The 26,718-nt window shown below is 42.2% G+C and overlaps 1 protein-coding gene across 2 annotated transcripts in view; it reads left to right on the top strand.

Moving 5' to 3' along the window:
• AP3D1 (adaptor related protein complex 3 subunit delta 1) overlaps positions 1-26,718 on the top strand; it is a 74,025-nt gene that overhangs the window by 30,533 nt on the left and 16,774 nt on the right. Inside the window, exons 2-18 of one of the 2 annotated variants that reach the window (XM_048830618.2) lie at positions 972-1,067; positions 2,367-2,447; positions 3,427-3,507; positions 5,570-5,677; positions 7,011-7,140; positions 9,862-10,001; positions 10,302-10,375; positions 13,477-13,526; positions 14,713-14,762; positions 15,283-15,331; positions 16,689-16,834; positions 18,798-18,946; positions 19,040-19,270; positions 20,798-21,029; positions 23,077-23,222; positions 23,455-23,596; positions 24,907-24,978. In XM_048830618.2, coding sequence (XP_048686575.2) covers positions 972-1,067; positions 2,367-2,447; positions 3,427-3,507; positions 5,570-5,677; positions 7,011-7,140; positions 9,862-10,001; positions 10,302-10,375; positions 13,477-13,526; positions 14,713-14,762; positions 15,283-15,331; positions 16,689-16,834; positions 18,798-18,946; positions 19,040-19,270; positions 20,798-21,029; positions 23,077-23,222; positions 23,455-23,596; positions 24,907-24,978 — 1,977 coding nt within the window. Of the gene's footprint in view, positions 1-971; positions 1,068-2,366; positions 2,448-3,426; positions 3,508-5,569; positions 5,678-7,010; positions 7,141-9,861; positions 10,002-10,301; positions 10,376-13,476; positions 13,527-14,712; positions 14,763-15,282; positions 15,332-16,688; positions 16,835-18,797; positions 18,947-19,039; positions 19,271-20,797; positions 21,030-23,076; positions 23,223-23,454; positions 23,597-24,906; positions 24,979-26,718 lie in introns of those variants that run through there. The other variant, XM_048830620.2, reaches the window with a different exon arrangement.

The following is a 26,718-nucleotide window of genomic DNA, read 5'->3' as shown; positions in this document are numbered from 1 at the left end:
AAGTTATCCCTCTCTGACTGTAAAACTATCAAGGCAGTAGTCCATATACCCCTGTCTAAAGGGAAGAAATCAGATGAAATTAACAGTTGCTCCAGAATTACCTCCTAAAACTCTTCTACCCTGGCCCTGTGGTAGGAATAATGGTAATGTGGGCTGCATATTTGGGGTGCTGAATGTATAAATACGCAAAGAAAGACTGGGTTATTGGCTCCCTCTGGAGCTGGTGGCTTATTCAGCTTTATTGGGAAATCATTTGGGGGTGGGAAGACTGAGAAACAAATGCCTTAAGTTGCTCAATAGTGACCCCTTCTGCTGTGCAAGCAGTAGCTTTGAAGGGCTCCAAAGTCAGTCCTGTCTAGTTTTCAGCCGGAACAATTGTGGTTGTGACATGGATAGTTAAAGATGTATCATGGAGGATTTGAAAACGGGATCCTCAATGTGTAGGGGGTTCTATTAAGAAAATATAACTGAGTAGCCTACAATTATTTTTAATCAAGGAAACTAATATTGTGCTTTCTATAGTGCCTGGCATCCTAAATTCTCTTGTCACGTAATAAACAATTGCCCAGTGGGGCAGATAACTAGTATGATCTACAAATGATGAAAGTAGAATCCTGATGCTAGACTTCTGCTCCTGCTGTTATATACACAACCTCCTAAAGCTTCTTTCCTGTTAAGCTTTTAAAGAGTGGCTCTGGGCTGAATTGATTTATTCACAGGAAATTGAAAGTAGATTTGAAGAAACATTTCAGCATACTTTTGGCTGTAATATTTAGCATGATGGTTTTGATTGGCAAGTAGTTTCTTCAGAATTGAATGCTTATCAAAACAGTGGGTTATTAAAATTTGTGATAAATTGGAATTGAGCAAACACACACTAAGGTCAGGTCCTGCTAAAGTACATGCAATCTGCAGAATGAAGAGTGGTTCATGTAACTGAGTATGAAAATAATAACTTTCTCTTCCCTCAGGCAAAGTACATCTCCCAGTGCATCGATGAGATTAAACAGGAGCTCAAGCAGGATAACATTGCAGTGAAAGCAAATGCAGTTTGCAAACTTACATATGTAAGTACCCTGCTAGGGTATAATGTAACCATACCTTTTATTTTACTCTCTTGCTAACTGCCAACTGACTGTGAACTGTGCCTTCAGTTACTTTCCTTAATTTTACTTATGTAATATGACTTAAGCATATTTTCTGAAAGTGATTAAAAGGGTCACCAACTAAAAAAATCACTCCTCTCTGGAGAATATTTACCTATTGGTGTTTACAGTATTTTTAGTGCTACTTGAATCTGAAAGGTTAGAGTTTCTTCATGTGTTTGTACATTGAAGATGTTGCCATTTTTTTCTCTATAGTCAGTCAACTTCTCTTTGCATGGGCCTTTCATGAAGCAGCAGGAAATAGAAAAATTATAAATACTTAATGTACAATAGGTTTAATACCCGAAATTACTCTTTTTGGACACTTGCTTAATTAAAAGGGACTTTTACTTGAAGCCTTTATACAGTAACTCCTCACTTAACGTTGTAATGATGTTCCTAAAAAATGCAACTTTAAGTGAAACGATGTTAAACGAATCCGGTTTTCCCATGAGATTTCATTTAAATGCAGGGGGTTAGGTTCCAAAGAAATTTTGGGGGGGGGGCAGACAAAAGGCATTATATACTGTACTGTGGTTGGGAAGTGCTCCTGGCTTACCCACACAGCCACAGCCCGTTGCAGGCAAGGACGCTAGGAAGCACCTTCCCTGCAGCAGCAGTGGCAGCTTACCCGGAGAAGAACAGGCGCCAACTTTGCCGGGGGATGCTCCAGGCCCGCCTCTTCCCACCCCCACTCCACCTCCTCTCCAGAGCATGCCGCATCCCCGCTCCTTGCTGCCCTCCCCCTGAGAATGTCCTAAGCGCTGCCAAACAGCTGTTTGGTGGTGGGGGAAGCGCTCGGAGGGATGGGGAGGAGGCAGAGAAGAGGAACTTGTGCAATGCTCCCTTGTAAAGTTGCTGCTCTTCCACAAAATCTTACGAGCAGTGGACAGAGAAGGCAGCCAAACGACGTTATAAGGGAGCATTGCACAACTGTAAACGAGCATGGTCCCTAATTGAGCAGTGACGTAACTTTGAAACAACGGTAAGTGGGAGGATGTTAAGTGAGGAGTTACTGTATTCTGGGGGTGGGAGAAGATAAAATTAAATAGCCATGTGACTTTTCTGCTGTCCAGAACATATATTCTGTAGTAGTATTACTGTACATCTTCTACCTGTAACAGTAACCTGTTTTTTTAAAAATTTCCTTGTTGTATTGGGTCTTGTATTTTGAAGTGTGATTCTCTTTTTTTTTTTTTTTTTGGGCTCCTTTTTCAACAGTTACAGATGCTGGGCTATGACATCAGTTGGGCCGCATTCAATATTATTGAAGTAATGAGTGCATCGAAGTTTACATTCAAAGTGAGTGGTCTGTATATTTGAGTATTCTGGCCAACGCATCCATTATCAGCTGTATCATTCAGTATAGACTGAAGTCATCCTACCTTTGCTTCTGGCAGTCAGACAGGACATAAAACTTCAACATTACTTTCTTCAACCAGACATGCAGGGTGTATCCTTGTTTGTGATAGCCCTGGTCTCTGTTCTTCTGTGTAGGTTGCTTAAGGCTGCTCATCAATTGGTGTATTTTCTTTTATTCATTATATTTTTTTGGAATGTTTTTTTCATGAGTTAGCATCTGAGGCTGGAAAAGGCCACAGCCTAGCCCAGGAAGGCTGGACAAAGCTTCTAGGCTTCTAGCTGTTGCTAGAGGGTTTCTCAAGAGCCAGGAAAGTAGGCCACCTCTCCAAAAGAGCACTACCATTCCAGCCAGAATGAGGCAGAGGGTCTGAACCAAATCTGCCATATAACTGCTGCTGCTAGGCCACCAGGCAACTTTCTTTAAAGTAAATTCATTGCTGGTGAATGGTACTGAATTGACAACCCAAGAGAGTGAAGCCCTCACTCCACCTGGCACACTGGCAGCAGAAGTGCAGCATTTTCCAGTTCCCCCTCCTGATGAGCCTGTGTTATTCTCGGGGGCCATCAACAGTTAGGAGAGTGGAGTTCAGTCTCCTTGGCTCCTTGAAGCCTTGACCTCTGTAATGAGATGGACAAAGGAGACCGTGCCAATTGGAGTGGTGGTTTTAAAACCCTTGTGAGGTAGCTAAATTAGACCCATTTTACAGATGGGGAAGTTCAGAGGTAAAGTGACTGTTCTAAGTGCACACAAGCAATTTGTGCAAGGACAGCTCTAACCATTAGATGACACATTCTCAGTATATAATTCTGTAATATTCTAATTCTGCTGAAGGATTATCCAGTCCAATCTTTTGAAGATTCTGTGGAAAATCAACACTTGTGAATGACTCATTTCCTTCTGTTTTTCCTAATTGTGCAGAGAATTGGTTACCTAGCTGCCTCTCAGTGCTTTCATGAAGGGACTGATGTAATTATGCTGACTACCAATCAGATTAGAAAGGTAAGGTATTCGCTTCAATAGGAAGGAATTCAGACTGTTGTAAGGTGTTTATTCCGTCTTCCCACCTGGCATCTCAAAGCTGTATAAAATCTGTTTAATATAGAATGTAGGTATGTGAGCAAAGTAGTTGTCATTTGGCTCACATTCCAGCCTGATACCTGAGTTTGTCAGAGATTGATCCGAAAATTGACAGCCATTGTCAGATTGTTTTCCCCTTGGTGCATGCCCAACTGTCTGGGCTTGTTCAGGGTGCAAAGTGAACATGAAGATCCTAACTTTTCTTGGTGCTTCCAATATCACACATGCTAACACAAGAAGTTAATGGGTGGGGAGAGTGCTGCAGTATCTGAAAGGAACTGTGTAATTACCTAGTTACAAATGAGCTGGCTTTTTGGATCCACGAAAGGCTGCTTCGTCCAGCACTGACAGACCCTTGACCTTCTCCCACATAATTATACAGAAAACAGGTGAACAGCAGCTGTTTCCATTAAGGCTGTTTATTCTTGTACTAACATGCTCAAATGTGTTATCTTTTGGTTTGGCATGGCATTCATTTTGTTACTTGTATTCCTTTCGCAATTAATGGATCTGCATTTTTCCTGATCAGCTACTGCAAATAGAGAAGAAATCTTAAAACAAATGTTAATTTAGTTTCAGTCTTTAAAATAAACATCTTTTTAATTTGAGGACCCTAAATACATGGACAACTCTTTCATCAGATACTAATCTGTGCTTAGCTCTGTTATAAATGGCTGAACATGGTTTTCACTTTCTCCAGAGAAAATTAGCGGAATGGGATTGTGTTCAGACTCTAACCTAAAGAACCAGTGTTCTTCTTTTAATTATATTTTAAACTATGTTCAGGTCTGACAGATAAGTCCTTTATTTTATAACTGTTCAGCTCTTTGTTATGAAGACTCCGCTATACTGGTATTCTCTAAATCACATTTTGTTACACGTCTCTTCCATTCTTTTTATTGATGTTTTTGAATTAAAACTATCTTTGTTTAGGCTCTTCTATGCTCCATTGACCTAGCAACTGTGTATTTAGAAGAGGGGACCGTCACCTTGCCCAAAGCATTAAAACCAAAATGAACTGTAGAGCTTTCACTTTCATTCATTCCAAACTGTGATTTTAATATTATTGCCAGCCTAATCTTTTTCCTTCACCCGCTGTGGGGTGCTGAAATGAAGTGTAAATTGCACACTGCCCCAAAGTCTGAACTATGCCTGGAACTCCCAATCGTTTGAATGGGAATCTTAAATATTAAGCTTGCAAGTTCATATGGAAAACTTCATGCATTTTTATTCATGTTTTTATGCACGAATTGCCATATTTTTTAAGGACTGATCTTTTCATGACTGCTTTGTTTTAAAATCCTTGTCAGAATAAATTCAGGTACAAGTATAATGCAAATCTTAAACAGTCCTCTCAAATTGGAAATATCTAAGAGCATACAATATTTAATAAAAACAAAATAAAGAGAAAATTGACAAAATATGTATTCTGCAGTTTAGCTGGTATCCTGTCTTTACTGCAAAGATAAACTGTAGTTAATGGGGACTTAGAAGACTACACTTACTATATTAGCTTAGCTGTATAGGAAGGTTAAACCAGGACACTATATCAAACAATGGGCCCCACTGAAGTCAATGACAAAACTCCCACTGATTTCTGTAGGGTGAAGATTTCAGTCAAGATTTTTAATGACCCTAAACACTAGGAAAAATTTCTGTGTTTTCCAGAAGCATATGCAGCTTCTGAAATACCATGTGTGTTGTGCTCCCAATATTCTCTAGTTTAGTTATGTAGATTACATGTATTAAACTAGTGCCTAACCATCTCCGAGGATGAGTACTAATGAAGTGACAGTCTTATAAAAAAAATCAGATAAGTAAATCCTCCCAAACCTGTCAGAGCAAATATCCTATAGAAAGGAAGCTCTGTTCTGTCTCTGTTAAACAGGGCAGTTTTATTCATTTATGTTTGAGATGTTTTTCTTTTACCCTGAGTTTTCTTTGAATAAATCAGAAGTTTTTAACCCTGTCTTTACTCTTTTAGGATCTGAGTAGCCCTAACCAGTATGATACTGGAGTAGCACTGACTGGTTTGTCCTGTTTTGTTACTCCAGATCTTGCCAGAGACTTGGCAAATGACATCATGACTCTGGTGAGTTGATAAAAAGTGAGCAAACATTTTTTCCATATGATTGTGTCTAGAATATATTTAGACTATTAGAAGCATACTCTTCCTTGTAAAATTTACGAGTGCTATGCCTGAAAACTTGATAATTGGTTGTTAGCAGTTCTTGTGTCTCGGGAGCTTTACAGCTCCTGACTTGTGTAATCTCTTTCGCAGTTCATATCTCAAAGTTAGCAAACTAATTGTGCACCCAGAGTTCATTTTAGAAACTTGTCCAAGTGGGACCACAAACTACCAAGAACAAGTAGGTGATGTGCTTTTAAAGTGAGAATCATGCACTGACTTTATTGCTATGTTGGGTCAGGTAGTATAGTCCTCTTCGTCACTCCTACCACTTCACCATGCTCAGCTTGGCTCTTGAAGAGGAAGAGCAGCTTTGAGGACTTGAGTAACTCAGCCAGAGGTTAGGGGTCTATTACAGGAGTGGGTGGGTGAGGTTCTGTGGCCTAGAATGTGCAGGTCAGACTAGATGATTATGATGGTCCCTTCTGACCTTAAAGTATCAGTATATTAGGGGTGATGTTTCTGGTATAAGATGTGTTCTTTGTCCTCTTTCACGATGCGTACTCCGTTCAAGCGTTACCATTGTATGCTTCAGATGGGTCAGCAGCACTAGGTTTGCATTTGGGTGACCCAACCCCTTCAGATAGGGTATGGTAATGGAGATAAGCATTAATACATCCAATGAGATTGCTACTCCATAGGTGAAGGTGCTATTTAATGGTGAGGGAGGAGCAGTTTGGTTAAACAAGTTCTTTGATGTTTGAGACGCTGCTTCTTTCCTCTATCCTATGTCACTATATTAGCTTGATTGCGTCTTATCACGTCTGCCCCTGTTGGCTGTACTTGAGACTGGATATGTTTCTGCCTTGAAGATCGCTGTTTGATGCTACTTGTTAGATTGAATAATAGGACTGGTTGAGTGCAGTGAATTTAAGAACAAGGTGACTGGCAACCTCTCTTTATCCTAGGCCAGTAGGGAGTACGTGCTCTACAGCACATTCAGAGTGGGAGTCTTATGGTTGATCCTTGAACCCTGGTCTTTTGTAAATCACACATCCTTGGCCAGCCCAAAGGGACTGCTTTGACTATTTGTTTTGACTTGCATGACTGACAATGTTTTGCTTTTTATCTTAAAATGCTGAGTGCACTAAAAGAGCAGCTGCATGGAAAGACTGCCCAACAGAATCAATTTTTATAGGTATTGCTGTGGAGGCGTTGACTAAAAACGATACCTTGAAAGAAACCTCTTGGGAAAGTGAGCATGTTAAGAGTCTGACTGTGGTTGTTTCACTAACAGATGTCTCACACAAAGCCTTATATCAGGAAGAAGGCAGTGTTAATCATGTACAAAGTGTTTTTGAAGTACCCTGAGTCCCTCCGTCCTGCATTCCCTCGCCTTAAAGAGAAACTGGAAGATCCAGATCCTGGTTAGTGAATTTTAATAAACGACTATTATTGCAGAACGGGACCGCAGTGAAGACATGAGGTTCTAGTGGTGGTCGATTCATGAGAGGCAAAGGGAGGTAGCTGGTTACATGTTATAAATTATTGCTGTACCTGTGGACAGGCACCTGAACACTTAAAAGGATGTGATCAGATTAAAAACACATTTTTGTGTTTTTTAAAAAAAATTAAAAAGCCATTACTTGTTACTAGGCTGAATTAATGGATTAAATCTTAATGACGTAAAACCATTCTTGTAGTTCACATAGCTTGGCTGCTGGAAATACAGGAGTCAACTTCGGGTTTTTTGCTTCTCATGCCCTAGCCCAGGGGTGCGCAAACTACAGCCCCCAAGCTGTTTTAAGTCAGCCTGCAAGCCACACCATGCAGCTTGGCCCTGCTCTGGCCGGGGTGCTGGATGGGGGCCACATCACGTGGCTCCCAGAAGCCACGGCATGGCCCCGCTCTGGCTCCTGCATGCTCCAATGGGAGCCCCAGGGGCAGTGCCTGCGGAGGGACAGTGTGCAGACCCGCCTGGCCGCGCCTCCGCATAGGAGCCGGAAAAGGGACATGCCACTACTTCCGGGAGCTGCTTGAGGTAAGTGCTGCTTGGAGCCTACACCCCCTAAGCCTCTTCCCCCAACCCCCTGCCCCAGCCCTGATCCCCCCTCCTGCTTTCTAAACCCCTTGATCACAGCCCGGAGCACCCTCCTAGACCCCAAACCTCTCATCCCCAGCCCCACCCCAGAGCCCGCACCCCAACCCCAATTTTGTGAGCATTCATGACCCACCATACAATTTCTATTCCCTGATGTGGCCCTTGGGCCAAAAAGTTTGCCCACCCCAGCCCTAGCATAAAGCTGCAGTGATTGGGTTGTAATATCTGGATGTAAACGGAACATTTGAAATATTTCTCATAATATATCAGGAATCTCTTCCATATTTTTTTTAAAATAACTGAATTTGGGGCCTAAACAATCTCTTTAATCCACTTGTATTGTAATGTTTTAATGTTAATACTACAAGAAAAAAGGTAAAATACTGTGGCTAAATTCTTGGGGAATGTGTCGTAGCTAAAGCTACGTTTTAATCACGGATATTTTTAGTAAAAGTCATGGACAGGTCACTGGCAGTAAAAAAAAAAAAAATTCATGGCTGGTGACCTGTCCATGACTTGTGCTATACCCCTGACTAAATCTTGGGAGTGCTGCTGTGGGGGGGCGGCGCAGGTGGTGTGGGGGGCGTGCTGTGGCCAATGGGGGCGGAGGCAGCGCGCTGAGCTAGGAGCTGAGGGAGGGACATGTTGCCACTTCCAGGGAGTCCCCCCATGGTAAGCGCTGCCCAGAGTCCTCACTCCCTCCCGTGCCCCAGCCTTGAGCCTCCTCCCACACCCAAACTCCTCCTGCTGCTGCTAGAGGAGGGGGGCACGGTGGCCTGAGACTGCCCCAGCAGCGGCCAATGCGACTGGCCCAGGGGCTGTGTGGGCAGCCCCGGAGCCAGCCACACTGGCCTCTGCAGAATTCATGGAATTCTATGACCTATGTGACAAACTCGCAGCTTTAGTCATAGCTAGCACAGCTAGGAAGCTTTCTTTATGTCGAGCAACTGTAAGAATTATTTACATTTCTGTAACCAAACAGTCTTCCCAGAATTTATTTAGGATGCTTATTTTTCCCCACTGGATGGAAATGCTGTATATTCATTTTGAGAGTTCCACCTGAGACTAAAGCCTGTGACTTTCAGCTGATTTTTGTTTAAAGAGAGAGAATGTAAACAGTCACTGGACTGATATGATTAGGGTAAGGCAAGACCTGCCCTCCAGTGATATATGCAAGAAAGAATCACTCATGTTAAAAGGGAACCTGCAAAGGGGGGGCGGAGGGAGCTGTCATTTTGCTCTTTTTGAGGTTTTGTGATGGATAAACCATGAAAGGCTCTTCAAAACATTGCTTGTTTGTTTTTCCATTAGGAAATCAGGTTCTGTCTAGACTGCAAAGTCTGATCAAAAACCAAGCCTGTGGGAGTTGGAACAAATGAAAAGGGATTTATAGTCACTGTTTACCTTTCTGTGTCACATATAACATCTTTTAACTTAAAGAAAAGGAGTACTTGTGGCTCCTTAGAGACTAACCAATTTATTTGAGCATAAGCTTTCGTGAGCTACAGCTCATGAAAGCTTATGCTCAAATAAATTGGTTAGTCTCTAAGGTGCCACAAGTACTCCTTTTCTTTTTGCGAATGCAGACTAACACGGCTGTTACTCTGAAACCTATCTTTTAACTTAAGTGCCTAATGGATACTTAGAAGAAAGGAAGCTTTTCGTCAAACCTTTAAGGTGTGAGCTTTAATAGTGGACATCTTGTATACCGCCACACCCCTTGAACAAATCCTCCAACAGAAACAGGGAAGACCAGAGCTAACATTCATGGTACTTCTAAAGGTAGAAAACATTCACGCCCTTTTACATTATAAAGCAACCAAAAAAGGCACAAGCCCAGTTTCTTAAAATCATTTGCAGGTTCCATTTAAAATACTTGGAATATAATTTCTTCCATAGAGTAACTTTGCAAATGAGGATAAGCAATAATTCCAGCTCCGTACTAGTCTAATCTGTAGCTGCTCTTGTTCTGTTCATTTTGAGTATGAAAATCAAGCTACAGTTGAATTGTTGATTGGACCCCTTTTCTCCCACTTCTGTTTCCCAGGTGTCCAGTCTGCGGCAGTAAATGTTATTTGTGAGCTGGCCAGACGCAATCCCAAGAACTATCTTTCCCTTGCTCCGCTCTTTTTTAAATTGATGACGTCTTCAACCAATAATTGGGTCCTCATTAAAATTATAAAATTGGCAAGTATTCCAGTTCTTCTATGTTAGCTCTTTTCCAGGGCTGGTGTGCTCATTAACAGCACCTTGGGTGTGAAAATAAAGCTATCACTTAGAGGGATAGTTATTAGTAAATCCAGATGACAAGGAAGAGAAACAGACATCTGTTATAATGGGTGGGAACATAACAACCAAAGGAGGCAAAACATCTCCTTTTAATTTTGTTTCGTTGTGTTGTGCCACATAAATGACGATAGTAGTGTTTTACCCTGGCGAAAGCTAGCTATTAAAGGAATTTCCCTTCCTCCTTTTCTTTTCATATAGTTTGGTGCTCTTACTCCATTAGAACCTAGGCTGGGAAAGAAATTGATTGAGCCACTTACCAATCTCATACATAGGTAAGTCTGAAAATATACTTGTTTCACCTCCTTAATTCTTCAGCATTGTTTGTGGTAGCATGAATGGAGTCCGCCTAGGTTTATTACATATAGAAATGTTTGGCTCCAGACGTCAAAAGTTAAAATTATGTCACTGGAACAGCCCCAGTATAAAATATCCTTTTAAAACTTCTGAATGTGACTGGCAATTGGAAGAGACCTGAGAGAGGCCATCTAGTCAAGTTCCCTGTGCTGAGCCTAGGAAGGTGTGTAAGTTTAGACAAACTGGAGAAAGTCCAGAGGAGAGCAACAAAAATGATTAAAGGTCTAGAAAACATGACCTCAGAGAAAAAATTGGGTTTGTTTCTTTTGGAGAAGACTGAGGGGGCATGATAAATCTTCAAGTATGTAAAAGGTTGGGATGAAGAGAAGGGTGAAAAAACTGTTCTCTGTATCCACTGAGGACAGGATAAGAACTAATGGGCTTAAATTACAGCATGGGAGATTATAGGTTAGACATTACGAATACTTTGTAAACGTGAGGGGAAGTTAAGAACTGGAACAAATTGCCTAGGGTTGTGGAATCCTCATCACTACAGGTTTTTAAGAACAGGTTAGACGAACACCTGTCAGGGATGGTTTAGATAATACTTAATCCTGCTTCAGTTCAGGGGTCTGAACCAGATGCTGTATTGAGGTCCTTTCCAGTCCTGCCCTTCTATGATTGGGAACCCCTGTTTTAGAGGGGGGTGGGAGAAGAGGATCTTTTCTGTTAAGGCTCGCAGTAGTCATGGTAGGATTGATTGTTTATGTTGAGGAGAGAGGAGGTGAGCTGTGAGTGAGCAAGTTCTCACACATGTACAGTATCGTCTATAATAGTGGAGGGGGTGGTTCCCGAACAAACCACTGTTTGTCTGTCCATTTAACATTCTTTGAGACTGCTCCATGGTGGAAGCTTAATTTTGTGTTAACAAGACAGTTAAAGGCCCATGGATTATAAAGAAATATTACTTAAAGTTAACAGTATAGCCGATAGTAGGGGCTGGTCAAATGGCTCGAAAAATTTGTGCACAGACCTAGATTTCACCCCACTGGGGCTGAGAAGTGCAGCCGGCACCTGTTATGTCTCCAGTGGATGCCGAGTCCCAGAAAGATTCATTCCTGGGAGGTGCAGGAGAGAAGTCAGGTCACATTGCTGCCACCACCCTCCCTCAGGGATTCTGCAGAATGAGCACTAGTTTTCTGAGAGCTCCCTAGAGGTCCCAGGCAACAGGGATGCTCTGAAATGGTCCGTTGCTTGGTCAGTATTGCCTGCTTTTTGAATTGTGGCAGCTTCCTTTAGACGGTCCTTCTACGGCCACCCAGAAAGGAGGCTGCAATTGCTTTGTGCTGTCAGTGTCTCCCTCAAATAGGCTTTGTCACCATGGGTTCTGTGTCCCTCTATGTGCACCCTGCTTTTATTTGATCTCCCAGATTTTATAGATACTGTGGAATGCATTTTCGTCAAATTCCTCTTGCAGCCATTTACTAAGGATACCTCTATTCTAGAGGGTTCAGTTGAGCCCTAGGGTAAACAACAAACATGTTTGGAGTGTCCAGAATAGCATTTACAAAAAGTTAAATTGAATTAATTGGCAGTCAATTAACTCAAGTTAAGTCTCAAGAGCAGTCAGACCCAAAGTGTTGAAACTCTGTGGCTAGTTCACCAGCAATCATTGTCTTAAGTGTAGTTAATAACTTTAAATTAAAGCATTACCTCAGTTTCCACAGTTCATGCTGCTAGAAGAGAAGCCCATTTGTTACTAATTATAGACTAAGGAACGAAAAGTGTCTGCTGTAACCCATCTCTCTCTTGAACAGCCAGCGGGCTTGCATCCAAATACCTAAAGAGGGTTCAGTTCATTGCAGCACTGGCAAAAATACAAATTTAGTACTACTTCAAGAAAAGCAGTGAGATGGACAGTTTTTATATCTACACCCCCTCTCCTTCCCATGTCCTCATCCTGCTCCTGCAATAGTTATTCATTTAATTAGTTGTGCGGACTTTAACCTGAAGTCTGGTTGGTTTCCATCATATTAGTCATGATGTTCCTGGGCCAGTGTTATCTAATGCATAAGGCAAGAAACCTGCCACCAACTGCTAACAGCATAGGCAATAAAAAATCTTATCCTGGACCTGGGTGTCCTGGGTTTTTAGATCCTTTGTGCTTGTGCCTGGCTGTACTGAGTTTTTAGATCCTATGTGCTGAGTCATCTTTATAGTGTCATTTGTGACTGCTACATCAGGAATTAACTTGGTAGTTCATTACCTTAGTGGACCATCCCTCTGGGTTCTACTCCTACCATTATCATGCTCACTGACTCTGGCAAGTCACTTCACCTCTGAGCCTCAGTTTCCACCATGTGTAAATGAGGACACCAGCTGTGTATAGTGCTTTTGAGACACTCAGTTGGAGATACTTTGCACGCAGCATGCTATTGAGAGCAGGCAGAAGTTTTGGGCGCGGACCCAAGTAGAGAGACATTTTGGGCAAATGACTTTTAAAGAAGCAGATTTTTCTCTAGTAGAGGTGAGTAATGGACACAATCCAGTAAATTTCTGAAAGGATCAGTTGCTTGAGCAGCATTTAATGGTGTTGGAGGAGAGAGATTTCAGGGCTTTCTACCAGCCCTTTGTTTCACATGCATTAGTGGTCTTAATTTGATCCTACCCTTATATTCGCTTAGTTCTTAGCCAAGTTTGGGTCAGTGGGCTGTACTTGATGCTGAGATCTTGAGTTTTTAGTTTCCCCTTACCACTCAAAATGGTGCTATTGCTTCCTTGTTTCCCAGAGAAGAAAAGGTGTAAAGTAGATCCGTGTGGATTTCTCAGGTGTCAGGAATATGGATTGAGAAACTCGTTGTTTACCACCCCACCCCCATAAATTTAGCTGGATTCAATGAAGACTGGGTATTGAATGTTTTGAAGAATAAGAATTATTTCATCTAGTTCAAACATATATGGAGGAGGGAGGAAAAGGTTGGTAATTTCTGTGTAATAAAAGGTGGTGTTTTTGAGAACTTTTCATAAAGTGATATTTTTGTTCTTTATCTGAAATACTTGATTTGTTTCTTCCCTGTAGCACCTCAGCCATGTCTCTTCTGTATGAATGTGTGAACACAGTGATAGCAGGTGAGAACTGAAAGTCAGCCTAAAATAGAACATGTTTAACTTTGACAGCAGTTAAATAACGTCCACCATAAAATCCATTTTTACCTGCCATTTCAATTAACTTAATATAACCAAATGAAATCGCTTAGTGAACTTGGCTCACTACGTAATTGAAACTGAAATCCTCTGCTGTCAATATATAGGGGATAAACTAACAAAATGTAAATCAAACTTGCTAAAGGTAAAAGCAAACAAAACTTAGTTAACAATAATAAAATAATATACACACTCTTTTAAATAATGCACAAACTGAAACCCACAAAACCTGGCAAATACAGTAATAAGCTATGTACCTATATGCAGCACCCTCCCATACCTCCATGCTCACAGACCCTCAAACTAAGCCAACAGTTCTCTTGATGCATGAGCCAGAATAGAATCCAGCACCCTCTCCCAGAAATGTTGGCTCTGCAGGGTTAGTGGGAGTAAAGAGAAATAACTCTCAAGTGACTAGAGTCCACAGATATGTCTGAATATTCATAGGGAACAGACTGGCTGAATAAGAAGGAGCTTTCTTCCTGCCTTTTAATGCCTCTTCTGTTGCCATGGACATGGATGCACTTTATGACAGGCAGCATGATGACTCTGAGTTGTTTGCCATGGAGTCATGCACTGCCAAAGCTGCACAAATGTCCCCTGTAATCAACAGTAAAGCCTGCCTTGCCCTCTGAGGCTCTTGCTAACTTGATTGGGTTTGATGTAATTACTCTGAGTAGGATTCACTGCTATGTCATCTTTTCAGGGAACTACAGACAAAAATCCAGTGGTACAGTCACTGGTGACCTTTTAATTAGTGTCTGGATTGCTAGATGGAAACTGTAAAAGAGAGACTAAAGTTACCCTGGCAAGAGCAAAGCATCATGAAAACAGAGCTCTTTGGGAGGCTTTGTAAAAGCTCTCCCATATGCCTCCCTTTGTTCTGCAACATCACACTCCTCTGTTCTTGGGGCCTTGCTAGAACAGACTTCACAGCTGTGTTGACATTGTACCAAACCATGCACTTTTGTGAGTGGCAGCCAGAAAGCACTAGGGCGAGACCACCAAACATATCTTCACGAGAGCTAAGCCAGATATCATGTATTAAGTTTTATCTTGTTTATACTTCGTTGTGTGGAACAAATGTAACGTTAGTGCTTGTGTGTTTCAGTTTTGATCTCTTTATCCTCTGGGATGCCCAATCACAGTGCCAGCATCCAGGTACAGCACTTCTCTTAAGGTTTTTATTTTGCCAGATTATACCTATTTATTCTGGAAACGGGGGGGAGGAAGTACTCCAGATATTTGAAGTAGGAGCCTGCTGATTGGACAGCCTTGCTTATTATCTGGCTTTTATTATTTAGTTATTTCTCAGATAGGTTCCTAAACTTCCTTTCCTCTAAAACTCAGATTCTGTGTGCTGTCTTCTGCTTCCTCTATCCCTAAAGGATGTATGGAGCAGGGAAGGCCAGATGCCTAAGAACAAGATTCAATTTCAGAGGCTTTGCTACTGCTTTTGATCAGTTGCCACTCAGAATACAATTACTGGAGCTCCATGTTCCCTTCATCTTATGATCCGTTAATGTAACAGTACTGTTTTACCAGTTGTCACAGATCTTGGTAACGCTGCTTCGTCATGTATTGCACCCACCCAGTATAGCGAGTAATCTCCATTAAGGGAATATTTTAAATAGTAGTCTTCTCAAAGCTCATGTTAATCCTGACTTGCACTTTTTTTCAGCTCTGTGTTCAGAAGTTAAGAATACTAATAGAAGATTCTGATCAGAACTGTAAGTGTTGCTTGTCTTCCTTGAGGCTTCAGTGGTCAATCTGATGGGGCTAAGTGGCAGTGGTATTAAACGCAATGAGCGGTTCTAGAAAACAACCTGTTCAGTATTATAGAATGCCCAGTATTGTGTGAATTGGTAGATGTGTACTAAAGAATTTCATATTTATGATTTTTGCTATTCATAAATATCATGTACAACTAGCTGTTCTTTAAGTAGATGAGTAATAGTGCCATTTATGGTATGTTAAATCTAAAACAAAAAAAAATTTCTTTCCATATTCTGGGTTTTCCCTTCATAGATCTTCCAGTGAGGAAGCACGTCCAAGAAACGCTAGCTATTCCATAGACTAATGGTAAAATCCAAGACCACCAGACTTGCTAGTGCTGGGAAATGCATTGGCATAAGTTACTTGTAGCTAACACCATTTAAATCCTTTTTAGTGAAGAACCTTTTCCAAGCATCTATAGCGAGAACTATAAATGTCGTCTTCACCTTCAGAAGAGAACAGCCCCTTTCCCGTATAGTAATTCTGTTTGCACTATTGGAGTAGCTCGAACACTCGCAGAACCCAGTCATTGAGCACATGTGGTACCATCTTGGGCAGCTGTCTGCACGTCATCCAGTACCAACATTGGTGCAAGCAGTGCAGATGACCTGATGCTGCCCTGGCAATACAGATGCTCCTAGCACCATAGTAATTTTCAGCACAGAGTGATCTTGCTATGCCCAGGCAGCCTGAGTCTCTTACTATCGGCAGCAGTTAATTCCTTTATGGTACCGGCTACCGGTGCTGTTTATATCGGGCACCTCTCCAGCTCCAGTCGGGGGGAATGGTTACTTTCTTTGCAATAACTGTGGTTCTTTAAGATGTGTTTTCCACATGGAGTTCATGACCTGCCTTCCTCCTCTGCTGCTATGGAGGAATGTTGGACCTGCTTTGCCTTTTCTGTCTTTGAGGGTGAAGAAAGAAGGTGGTCAGGGCATGGAGGGTGCAAGCACTCCAACCGACACTGCTGGCCAAAATAATCTAATCTTGCACACACAGTGTGTGTGCATAGATCTCCGAGCCACAGTGACTTCCACTCTTTACAGATGGTGAAACCTGAATGGGTGTGGCTTGGCTGAAAGTACACACGGGGTGGGCAGGGTGCAAAGGAAGAAATAGATGCTTAGGCTGTTCTTTTCGTTTTCTAACTGGTAAATGTGCTCCCTCTGTCAGAGTTTATCCCAAACAGTATATCTGGGATTTGAGGTTAGATGGGAAAGTCAACCCATCTTAAAATCCCCTGTGCTTGCAAGAAACAGTACAGTATTTGTGTATGTGGAAAAATTTTACTTTGTTTTTTTCCCACCACAGTGAAGTACCTGGGTTTATTAGCAATGTCCAAAATCCTGAAAACTCATCCTAAGTCAGTTCAGTCCCACAAGGATCTCATTCTCCAGTGTTTGGATGACAAGGATGAATCCATCCGACTCAGAGCTTTAGATCTCCTATATGGCATGGTATGTTTCTGTGCATTCCTCCTCCCCTCCTTAGTTAGCACTTACAAAAAATCCCTGGGGTGAGATCCTTGCCCTTACTTTGGCCCCTTTATGCAGGGTGAAGGGGCTGGCATGACATGAAAAGATTCCCCTGATCACAGGCACTATAGAAGACATCTATAAGGCTGCTTCTGAAGACCCCTTGCAAACCTTGGCATAGACCATACCAGATAACCGGCAGGGTGCTGAGGGTGAGGGCTGTAGCATACAGTGCTTTGGAAATTCCAGGCACCACTACCGTCTGTACTATAGATGCTCTAACTCCAAACACTACTCCAGGGCTGTCTAAATTATGCTGAAGTTGAGAAGCAGCATTAGATCAGGATGCAAAGTTGGCTTTGAGCTACCTTAGTATGCCATGCCCCACCATGTCCTTCTGAGGCCCTGAGGTGCAACACACAATCTCACCCCGGGTGCTTGTGCCTCTGTTCCTTTGCACGTGTGTTGTGTGGTACTACTTTTCAAGGAAGATTTAACAATGTTGTCTAGACTGAAGAAATACAGCTTAATGGAGATAATCTTGTAGATTTTTGAAGGCACTGTGGTTACAACCTTGGTGTATAAAGTGCCTTTCATCCAAAAAGCTCTATGAAAATACGTTCAAATGGGGTGGATCATGGCAGACTTCATTCCTAAAATGCTGTGATATTTTGGCAGTGGAAGTAAAGAATATTGCGTCCCGTTTAAAGTGTTTTTCTGGTTGTTTCATAGTTGGGCAGAGAGTATCTAACCAAGTTATAATTGCTTGGGAGTCTTGACAAGAGGTCAAGATCTTTTTTTACATATTCAAAAGACAGCCCTTCTAGCAATGCTGCCTAGCATTCTGCTGGAACACTGACTCAGAAGGAAGAGTGCCATATACTAAGTCATCAACAGCACTTCTGCAATACCTACGCTTCCTGGAAGGTCTCCATCTATATACTGATCAAGCCTGAGATGTGCTGTGATCGTAGCATGAGGTGATATGGCTGCAGACACTGGTGGTCACAAACTTGAATTCCCTACTGCTTGCTACATGTCAATGTATTAGGTTTCCAGAGCAGGTTAAAGTGCAGTTATGCTCTGATAAGTGACTTATAAAGTTAGCATTGTTTTTTGGGTGGGAGGGGTGTTTTCATAAGTCTATCAAACTTGCTCAGTTTACAAGTGTAAAATAGTCTTTTCAAGCCATCAGCATGGCAACCGTCAGCTGTGTTCCTTCGGGTTTCTCTGTCATTGCCATACTGTAATACCAATTCTGAGTTCTGTTACGGCTCGCTATTGCAGAGCTGTATTGGATCTACATTGCTAATAGGAGTGAGAAGTAATAGCCAGATTTTGATTTTCAAATATGACTCTGCATACATGCATGGGGCAGATCTGTTAAAGAAGTAGTATCATATTTACATAGTCACACTTCTGCTTATAATGCACTTTAAGGGGTGGAAATCTGAGTGAGCAGTCATTGGGAAAATACTGAAAATTAAAAATACTCTTAAAGTGTATGGGGTTAGCCTCAAATTTAAAATGTGATTTATGATATCCGTAACATATCACCATCGTATCCTTGCAGTTATGGATTGAAAATTATTCTGATCTAGTGGTTAGGGTCTTACCAAGTTCAGTCCTGGGCTTATGCAAATAAACCTCTGCTAGATCAAGTGTCCAATGACAGGTGTCCGGCCATTAGACTGGTACAAATGCTATCGAGACGTGCCCCAACAAACAAATTCAGTCTCTGGCTGCAGCTAAATTGTCCAGCTGTCCAGAGCTAGAGGTGGTGTTAGTATCTCTGTATTCTTCATACCTGTCTCACCCAAAGACAGATACAGGTACAGCTAATAAGTATCTACTACTTTCCTCAGCTTTTATGAAATGGGAAAGACCTGGCAGCAAGTCTGCGTTACCTGTCTGTGGCTCATGTCTCATTTCACTCTTAAAACAGGTGTCCAAAAAGAACTTGATGGAGATAGTGAAGAAACTGATGATTCATGTGGACAAAGCAGAAGGAACAACATACAGAGATGAGTTACTGACCAAAATCATAGACATATGTAGCCAATCCAACTACCAGTACATCACAAACTTTGAATGGTCCGTACTTTTGCATCTAGACTTTGAAATAAGTAGTGATGGCACTGTCTGCTTGCCTGATGTTAAGAGTGTATCACTTTCACCTCCTTGTAGGTACATAAGCATCCTGGTGGAACTGACCCGGTTGGAAGGTACTCGGCATGGTCACCTTATAGCAGCTCAGATGCTGGATGTAGCTATCAGGGTTAAAGCCATTCGTAAGTTTGCTGTTTCCCAGATGGCCATGCTCCTGGACAATGCCCATCTGATAGCCAGCAACACCCAGAGGAACGGCATCTGTGAGGTGCTTTATGCTGCTGCCTGGATATGTGGGGAGTTCTCAGAGTAAGTGCAAAGGGAAAGTTTTTAAATCACCTTTGAAAGGTGAAAAGCAGAATGTTTGCTGATTGAGACTCCTCTCACTTGAAAGTGAAGGTGTCTTGGGTGATGGAAGCTCAGAACATGCACCATGGAGCTGACAAAGCAGTATTTCAGAGTGAGCACTGCTTTTCCCAGACTAATGCAGCTGCTCCTACCCAAGATGGTTACTACATGTGAAAAGCTGTTGGGCTAGTCTGTGTCTCTTGCATCCATATCCCTGCCAGCCGAGAAAGTAAGGGATGGATGTGGGTATAAGCAATGTAGCAGAGGCAGCATGCACATTCCCCGGGAAAGGCGGTGTTAACTCAATAAATCTTGGTCTGATTTAAATGGATTCTGTCAACTCAAATCTCAGAGGCATAAGAGGTAATAGAGAACACTTTCCTGTTCAGTTTGTAACATCGTGCATTTGACAGAATTTTATGTATAATTTCCCCTATGCAGTCAGCCAGCTTCTTTTTTTTGTACAAGTCTTCCACACAGCGGTGGGAAGAGACTCCCTTTTTTAAAAAAAAATAGGAAAATGTAACTTGACCCACAAAAACTGGCAATGTAAGAGCTGGATTCTGTTTTTGCTTCTGCGTTAATAATATCACTTACTAAGTTCCATTCTGTTTAATAGGTGTGCACAGGTATAACCAAACCTTGGTTACTGGCGATGTATAAGATGGAAAAAACATAGCTTTACTGCTGGATCCTAGGCTGAGTCTGCAGAGCAAACGTTTATTTATTTAAAAAAAAAAAAAAAAAAAACTTGTAAATTGAGCACGCTTTTAATAGAGATCACTGAAATGGAAACGAAAATGTAGATTCATAGATATTAAGGTCAGAAGGGACCATTATGATCATCTAGTCCGACCTCCCGCACAACGCAGGCCACAGAATCTCACCCATCCACTCCTGCGATAAACCTCTCACCTATGTCTGAGCTATTGAAGTCCTCAAATCATGGTTTAAAGACTTCAAGGAGCAGAGAATCCTCCAGCAAGTGACCCGTGCCCCATGCTACAGAGGAAGGCGAAAAACCTCCAGGGCCTCTTCCAATCTGCCCTGGAGGAAAATTCCTTCCTGACCCCAGATATGGCAATCAGCTGAACATATGGGCAAGATTCACCAGCCAGATACCCTGGAAAGAATTCTCTGTAGTAACTCGGATCCCACCCCATCTAACATCCCATCACAGGCCATTGGGCCTATTTACCATGAATATTTAAAGATCAGTTAATTGCCAAAATCATGTTATCCCATCATACCATCTCCTCCATTGTAACAATACCCATGACTAAATCATAGCCTTAGTCATGAGAGTCTGAAACAAAAATGCTGCTGTCTGACTGGGAGTAGAGTTAGGCCAACACAGAGTTTTGCTGAAAATCTTTTAATGTCTAAGTCGTTTTTGTATATTTACATGAAACTTGGTGAAATGTCAAGCTTTTTAAATGGACTCCGCTCTCTTTCTGCCTTCATTTGCATCCATTCAATGTCTTTCAGACACCTTGAGGAATCAAACCAGACCTTAGAAGCAATGCTGAGGCCTAAAGTTACCACTCTACCAGGCCACATCCAGGCAGTTTATGTCCAGAACATGGTAAAGCTTTATGCATCCATCCTACAACAGAAAGAGCAAGCTGGGGAAAAGGAAGGAGCCCAGGAAATTACCCAATTGATGATCGACCGTTTGCCTCAGTTTGTACAAAGTGCGGATCTAGAAGTACAAGAGAGGGTAAGGCAGCAAAACTATCTTTGGTTTTGTCAAAATGATCTTTAAACCTCTACTATCGGTTTAATTTGTGATAGTGAATTAACATCATCTTGCATGGATCATACATGTATTTTATATAAATACCTGTCATACAAGATCTCTGCTAGCATTCTGTACCTTGCATACTTCAGTGATGCAGGTGCGTAAACAATCCTTGTTTTATAGACGTGGATACTGAGACACGGGAAGATTGAATGACTTGCCCAAGATCGCTTGCACAGCAAGACTGTGGCAGAGTCCAAATCTGACTCGCAATCCTGTGCTTTAACCGTTAGACGGATCTCAATCTATATAAATAGTAGTTTGCAGTGTTGTTGTAGCAGTGTTGGTCCCAGGATATGAGAGACACAAGGTAGGTGAAACTTCTGTCAGTGGAAGGTACAAGCTTTTGAGACCCGAGGAAGATCTCTGTGTAGCTTAGAAGTTGGTCCAATAAAAGACATGTAAATAATATGCAGTTACATCCCAAACCAATCATGCAAAGATCTAAATCTATAAATGCCATGTTCATGTTTGCATATTGAGCAGCATCAGTCTCTGTGATTTCATACCATGCCACACTTATCACCCTATGTGAGCACTTTGGGGTGCAACTCTTCATAGGAGGCCATTCGAAATAAGAGGTGACTGATGCAAACATTGCATTAGTGCGTGTTCCAGAAAGAATTGCTACAAATTTTGATGCCTGAAGTGGTTTGTCAATCGGTGTTCTAAAAACTCTCTCAGCCTCTGATGGGGTGTACAAACCCCACACTGGGCAACAAAGGGGTTAAGGGATTATTTTGGGCTCAGCCGGCCCTTCCCCTTTCCATAATACACGCATGCAGCAAATGCTCCATTTGCTGAAGGAATTAAAAGGCAGGGAATTAGCTCATTTGGGTAGCAGACCTGCAGCCTATAGCTCCAGCAGTGCAGAGAGAAGGGAAGCTTAAAAGCTCTGACACAGCTGACCAAAGGGGCCCTCCCTGAGGAAAGGGAGAACCCACCCCAGAGACAACCAGAGGGGGAAGTATCCTGTGGATCTTGGACATTGGTAACCCCGCCCCTTTTCTTATTTCGGTTTGGATTTCCCCACCAGGGAAAGCCTTGGAATAAGCTTGGGGAACGGGGGAGTGAGAGGAGGAAGAGGCCCAGGGAGGACAGCCTTGGTTGCCAAGGCCCTGGGTTGGAGCCCAGTGGAGTGGGAGGGCCTGGGCTCCCCTCCCTGCAATCCTGTTGGCAGTCAGGGGTTGCGACCATGACGACTATGCCAAACTCCCCAACCAGACTCCGAGTGAGGACTATTACACAGCCCCAGCTGAATCAAAAATTGGCATTGGGGTGCAAGGTGAAGGGAGTGAAAGTCCATTATTTCCAGTGTATGGAAGGAGCAGAGGGTATAGAATATAGATTAAAAACAAAGTGAAAATTATGTGCATAATTCAATGTACTTTAAAAAAAAATCCTGACTTTTATAACCAGTGCAGTCAGTTTTGCCAACTAAGCCATGAAATCATAGTAAGGAAGAATAGGCAGTGTAGAGAAAAAATTCCTTTGAGGCTCAGTAGTCAGTGACCTGCACAGCAAGAGTTGATTCCAGTTTGTATGTGGTGGTAAATGTATTCTTCATGCATCAACATTACTTTATGTATAGGGCTGGGAGCTCCCTTGGGAGCTTCTGAAAATCCTGCCCACAGTGCGTTTCATCCTAGTATCTGAGTGTTTTGTAAGGGTGGATAAGCATTGTCCCTATGTTACAGATGGGGAGGCGCAGGCAGCATGCCCAAGGTCACATACTGAGTCTGTGGGAGAGCTGGGTAAGAAGTCCTGACTCCCAAACCCCTGCTCTAATCCAGCCGCCCACAGTGCCTCCTGTAATCCTCCTCTGCCAGTCTCTGTAGCTTCAAGGATGTCTGTACAATTATAAAATGCTAAATCTTACTGCAGCTGTCTACTCTTTTTTCTGGTTCAGTGACTGTCAGTGCATTGAGACTAGTTCTTAAACCATTTTTTGTATTTGGTTTTCCAGGCTTCTTGCATTTTGCATCTGATTAAATACATTCAGAAGCTACAAATAAAAGAGGTGCCTGTAGCCGAGGAAGTGATAGCCCTGTTTGCAGGTGAACTGAACCCAGTAGCTCCTAAAGCACAGAAAAAAGTCCCAGTTCCGGAAGGGTAAGATTTTTTTCTCCCTCCAGTCTTTTAATTGTAAGCTCTTAGAAAATGGGAGTATGCCTTTCTACATGTCTGCAAATGCTTAGCACACTGTTAAAATTCCAATAATAAAGCTTACTCTGAATGATTAGAAAGACTACACATGGCTGTGCATGTGGACAAAGCTATATGTTGTAAGTAAATATATTCTGACCTTCCAGTCTGAGTCTATAATTGTTGCATTTGTTGCCAGTTTGGACCTTGATGCCTGGATCAATGAGCCTCCATCAGATAGTGAGTCCGAAGATGAAAAACCCAAAACAATTTTCCATGATGAGGAGCAAAGGCATTCTAGACATAGACAGCCAGAGATTGATGAGGAAGAATTGGCCAGGGTAAGTGAACATAAAAATACAGTTTATGTATTTTAAAAAGTGTGATAAAGTGGTATTGCCAACATCATTAGAGAAGTTGGAAATGTTGCCATAGCTGCATAACTCAGATGGGAGCTATGCCTTTCTCCCCACTTGGGAACATCTTATAAAGCAATTAAGGATAGAAGTCATTGCATTCAACTGCTTAATCATTGCAAACTGCTCCAGAGCCTGTATGCAAATCCATACTTCTAATAATAATGTCTTGGTCCATGCTGCTTTTCTCTTTCAAGTGGAGAGCAAAGTTTTTTTGCAACAGATTTTCCAAAGGACTCAGCAACCAATGTGCAGAGTTCTTCTGAAAGTCTAGCGGCTTGCTTTTGTGTCTAAATGGGAGCTGAGATCTCTCCCAAACTTGGCCCCAGTTGTGTGTGCTGAGGTCTTCTGAAAAATCTAACCAGTAAGCTCTGCAGGTATATACTGTACTGACTTCTGCCAAGAAGATGGACAGACTTTAAAAAAATTAAAAAAAATAAAATCAAAGAAGGAAATGCCTGGTCACTCTATCCAGTCGAGAGTCACTCGATTGAAATAGGAGTGTAGGTTTTATTTACTGTAGATGTGCAACCCTCCTCAATTTGCAGTTGACTGAGGCTTGTAGCATTGTGCGAAGTCTGTTAGAGGTGGACATGATCAATATTGGGAGTTCTGTGTTGGGCTTTGTTACCAATTTTTTTCACAAAAACTGTGAAGGAGAGTACACACACACTTTTGGTACACCACCCATCTCTGCAACATGTGCTATTTGTACCACAGGAAGACGCAGGGATTAAATAGGAGTTGAAGCCAAGGTGCCTCCTCTGAAACCTGTCCAGAATTTGCCAACTCTTAACAATTCCTGTTTGCAATGCAGCTGAGAACTGTCATGCCTATAACTCCCTGCTTCTGGCATTTTTCCAATTTGATCAAGAATTACTTTTTAGGCTGGAATAATTCCCTCTTCCCACCACAACTGCAAAACAGGGATAGAAGCAACCTAACTGACATCAAAACCTTGTTGCCTTCAGGAAATTTACATCTCTCCTAGCATAGAAGCCAAAGAATAGAGGGCAGGGATATTTGTAGGTTAGTGCTCCCTATCAGCTGTTTCCTAGTATCTGTTGCAACTACAAAACTTGAGAACTAGATAGCTTTAGACCCCAGTTATTTTCCCAGAGCCTCTTGAGAGTTGTTTGCAGTGCTACCAATATGCAGCAAGAACACACTTTGTAATGTCTGGAAATAAAGCAGAGAAAAATCTTCAAATTTATAACTACAAATACTTTTTTTAGCGCCGAGAAGTCCGGAAACAGGAACAAGCAAACAATCCATTTTATATTAAAAGCTCTCCTTCCCCGCAGAAGGTAAGTCTAGCTTGTTAAAAAATTCTCTCGCTGTCTGTGTATGTAACAGTACAAGGACGCTCGACTTTCATAGCCGCATCTTAATAGACTGTCTTGTGGATCTCTTCCCCCTCTTTGGGAGCACTCCAACCACTTCCTCTCCCCCATTTGTGATCTCTTAACAGCTTAACATCGTTGTGGCAACTGGAGCAATTGCTTCCATGCCAGAGTATCATAAGGATGATATTTAATGTCGGGTGATCTTTAATGCACAATTTTTAAATTACCATCTCCTTTTGGTCTCCAGATCTGCCCCTCCCGCCTTGGCTGGTCCCCTTTCTTGTTCCCTTCTTGTGTTTACTTGGTCCTTTCTCTCGCCTCTTCTCTCATGCTTTACTGTGGTTTGGGTCCCTTCTCCCCTGCTGTGTGCATGCTGCCCTGCCCACTTCATCCTTTACTCCCACTGCTTTGTGGGCATAATGCTCAAATGCTGTGTCTGCTTCTCTTCTGAATCACTGTTCTGTCCTGCTAGTAGCTTTGGTTCCTGAGGGCATCTCCAATCGGTTGCTTTAATATAGCACTGGCCTCTAGTCTAGAGGCAGCTGGGACTGACTCCTCCTTGTCTCCAGCTATTTATAGGCCTACTTTGTGTTGAAGAGCCTGAAAACCACTAGAATCAGCTGGCTGAAACAGTCAGCACAGTGTGACCAGCCCGTGCTCCATGGATCTCCAGTAGGCTGCAGTTTGGGAACTGCTGTAGCAGTAATTGCTGCTGTTCCTTTTAGACAGAAGTTGAGAATCATCTTAATAACTTCTTAAGTAAAGCCTAGAATTTAGAATCCAGCTCGGAAGAGCAGCCAGTAAAAGTGGAGTAAATAGCTGCAAAGAACACAAAATAAGACAAGTCAAGTGAATCCACTGGCTTGGTGAGTTGGATACGTTTTCCTTTGTAGATCAGGATAATTGATTTAATCTAAACTCCTTTCCCTCTCCCTCTCCCTCCCCCCAAAATTCCTGTGCAGGCAGTTGGACATTCTGTTGAAAGCAATGGAATGATCCAGTGAATACACTTGGCAACATGGCAGCTATGCAGATTGCCAAAAACTGAGCTTGGTGAGCGGTGGAGGTAGGGGGAGGTAGATGAGTGCACCTGGTATTGTCAGCAGCAGTGAACTCAGCAGTTAATTCATCAGACTGGCTGGCTTGAACGCACACACAGTGTGTCTGTTCTCTGGACCAAAAGCATCAAAGAAGCATTAATTAAATTGATTTGCTGCCTCTCCCTTCTTTTAGTCTCTTCTTTCTTTCCCCCACTTCTCCCGGGCTGGGGCTTTCTCCATTGCCCCGTTTCCCATGTCCTGGACCTCAGCATTTACCTTTGAGGTGGTAAGCAATAGAAACTTCCTCACGTGGTTTTTCTCAATCAGTTCAGTGCTTTTCTTGGATGGAACAAATAATGTTAAAACAATCACATTTCATATGCACCTGTTGCTACTTGATTAGCACCAATGAGCCAAATAGTTTTTCAGGAGGTCTTATTTAATCTGCCCTTTGAAATGTTCACTTCACAGGTTAAACTGTTATTTATGTTTACTATTTCTATATGATGGAGACATTTTCAAATGTTGAAGACACTCAAAATGTAATACATCAGAATTGATTTCTTGTTTGGTTGAACATCAGCATATGCTGATGTACCTAATCAAGCTTTGAAATGAGAGACAATAGCTCAGTATGCTCTCCTGTTGTAGAGTCAATACT

Source organism: Caretta caretta, chromosome 25 (genome assembly GCF_965140235.1).
Source record: "Caretta caretta isolate rCarCar2 chromosome 25, rCarCar1.hap1, whole genome shotgun sequence".
Taxonomy (NCBI): domain Eukaryota; kingdom Metazoa; phylum Chordata; order Testudines; family Cheloniidae; genus Caretta; species Caretta caretta.
The sequence above is the reverse complement of the archived record's forward strand: the minus strand, read 5'-3'. Positions and strand labels throughout refer to the sequence as shown.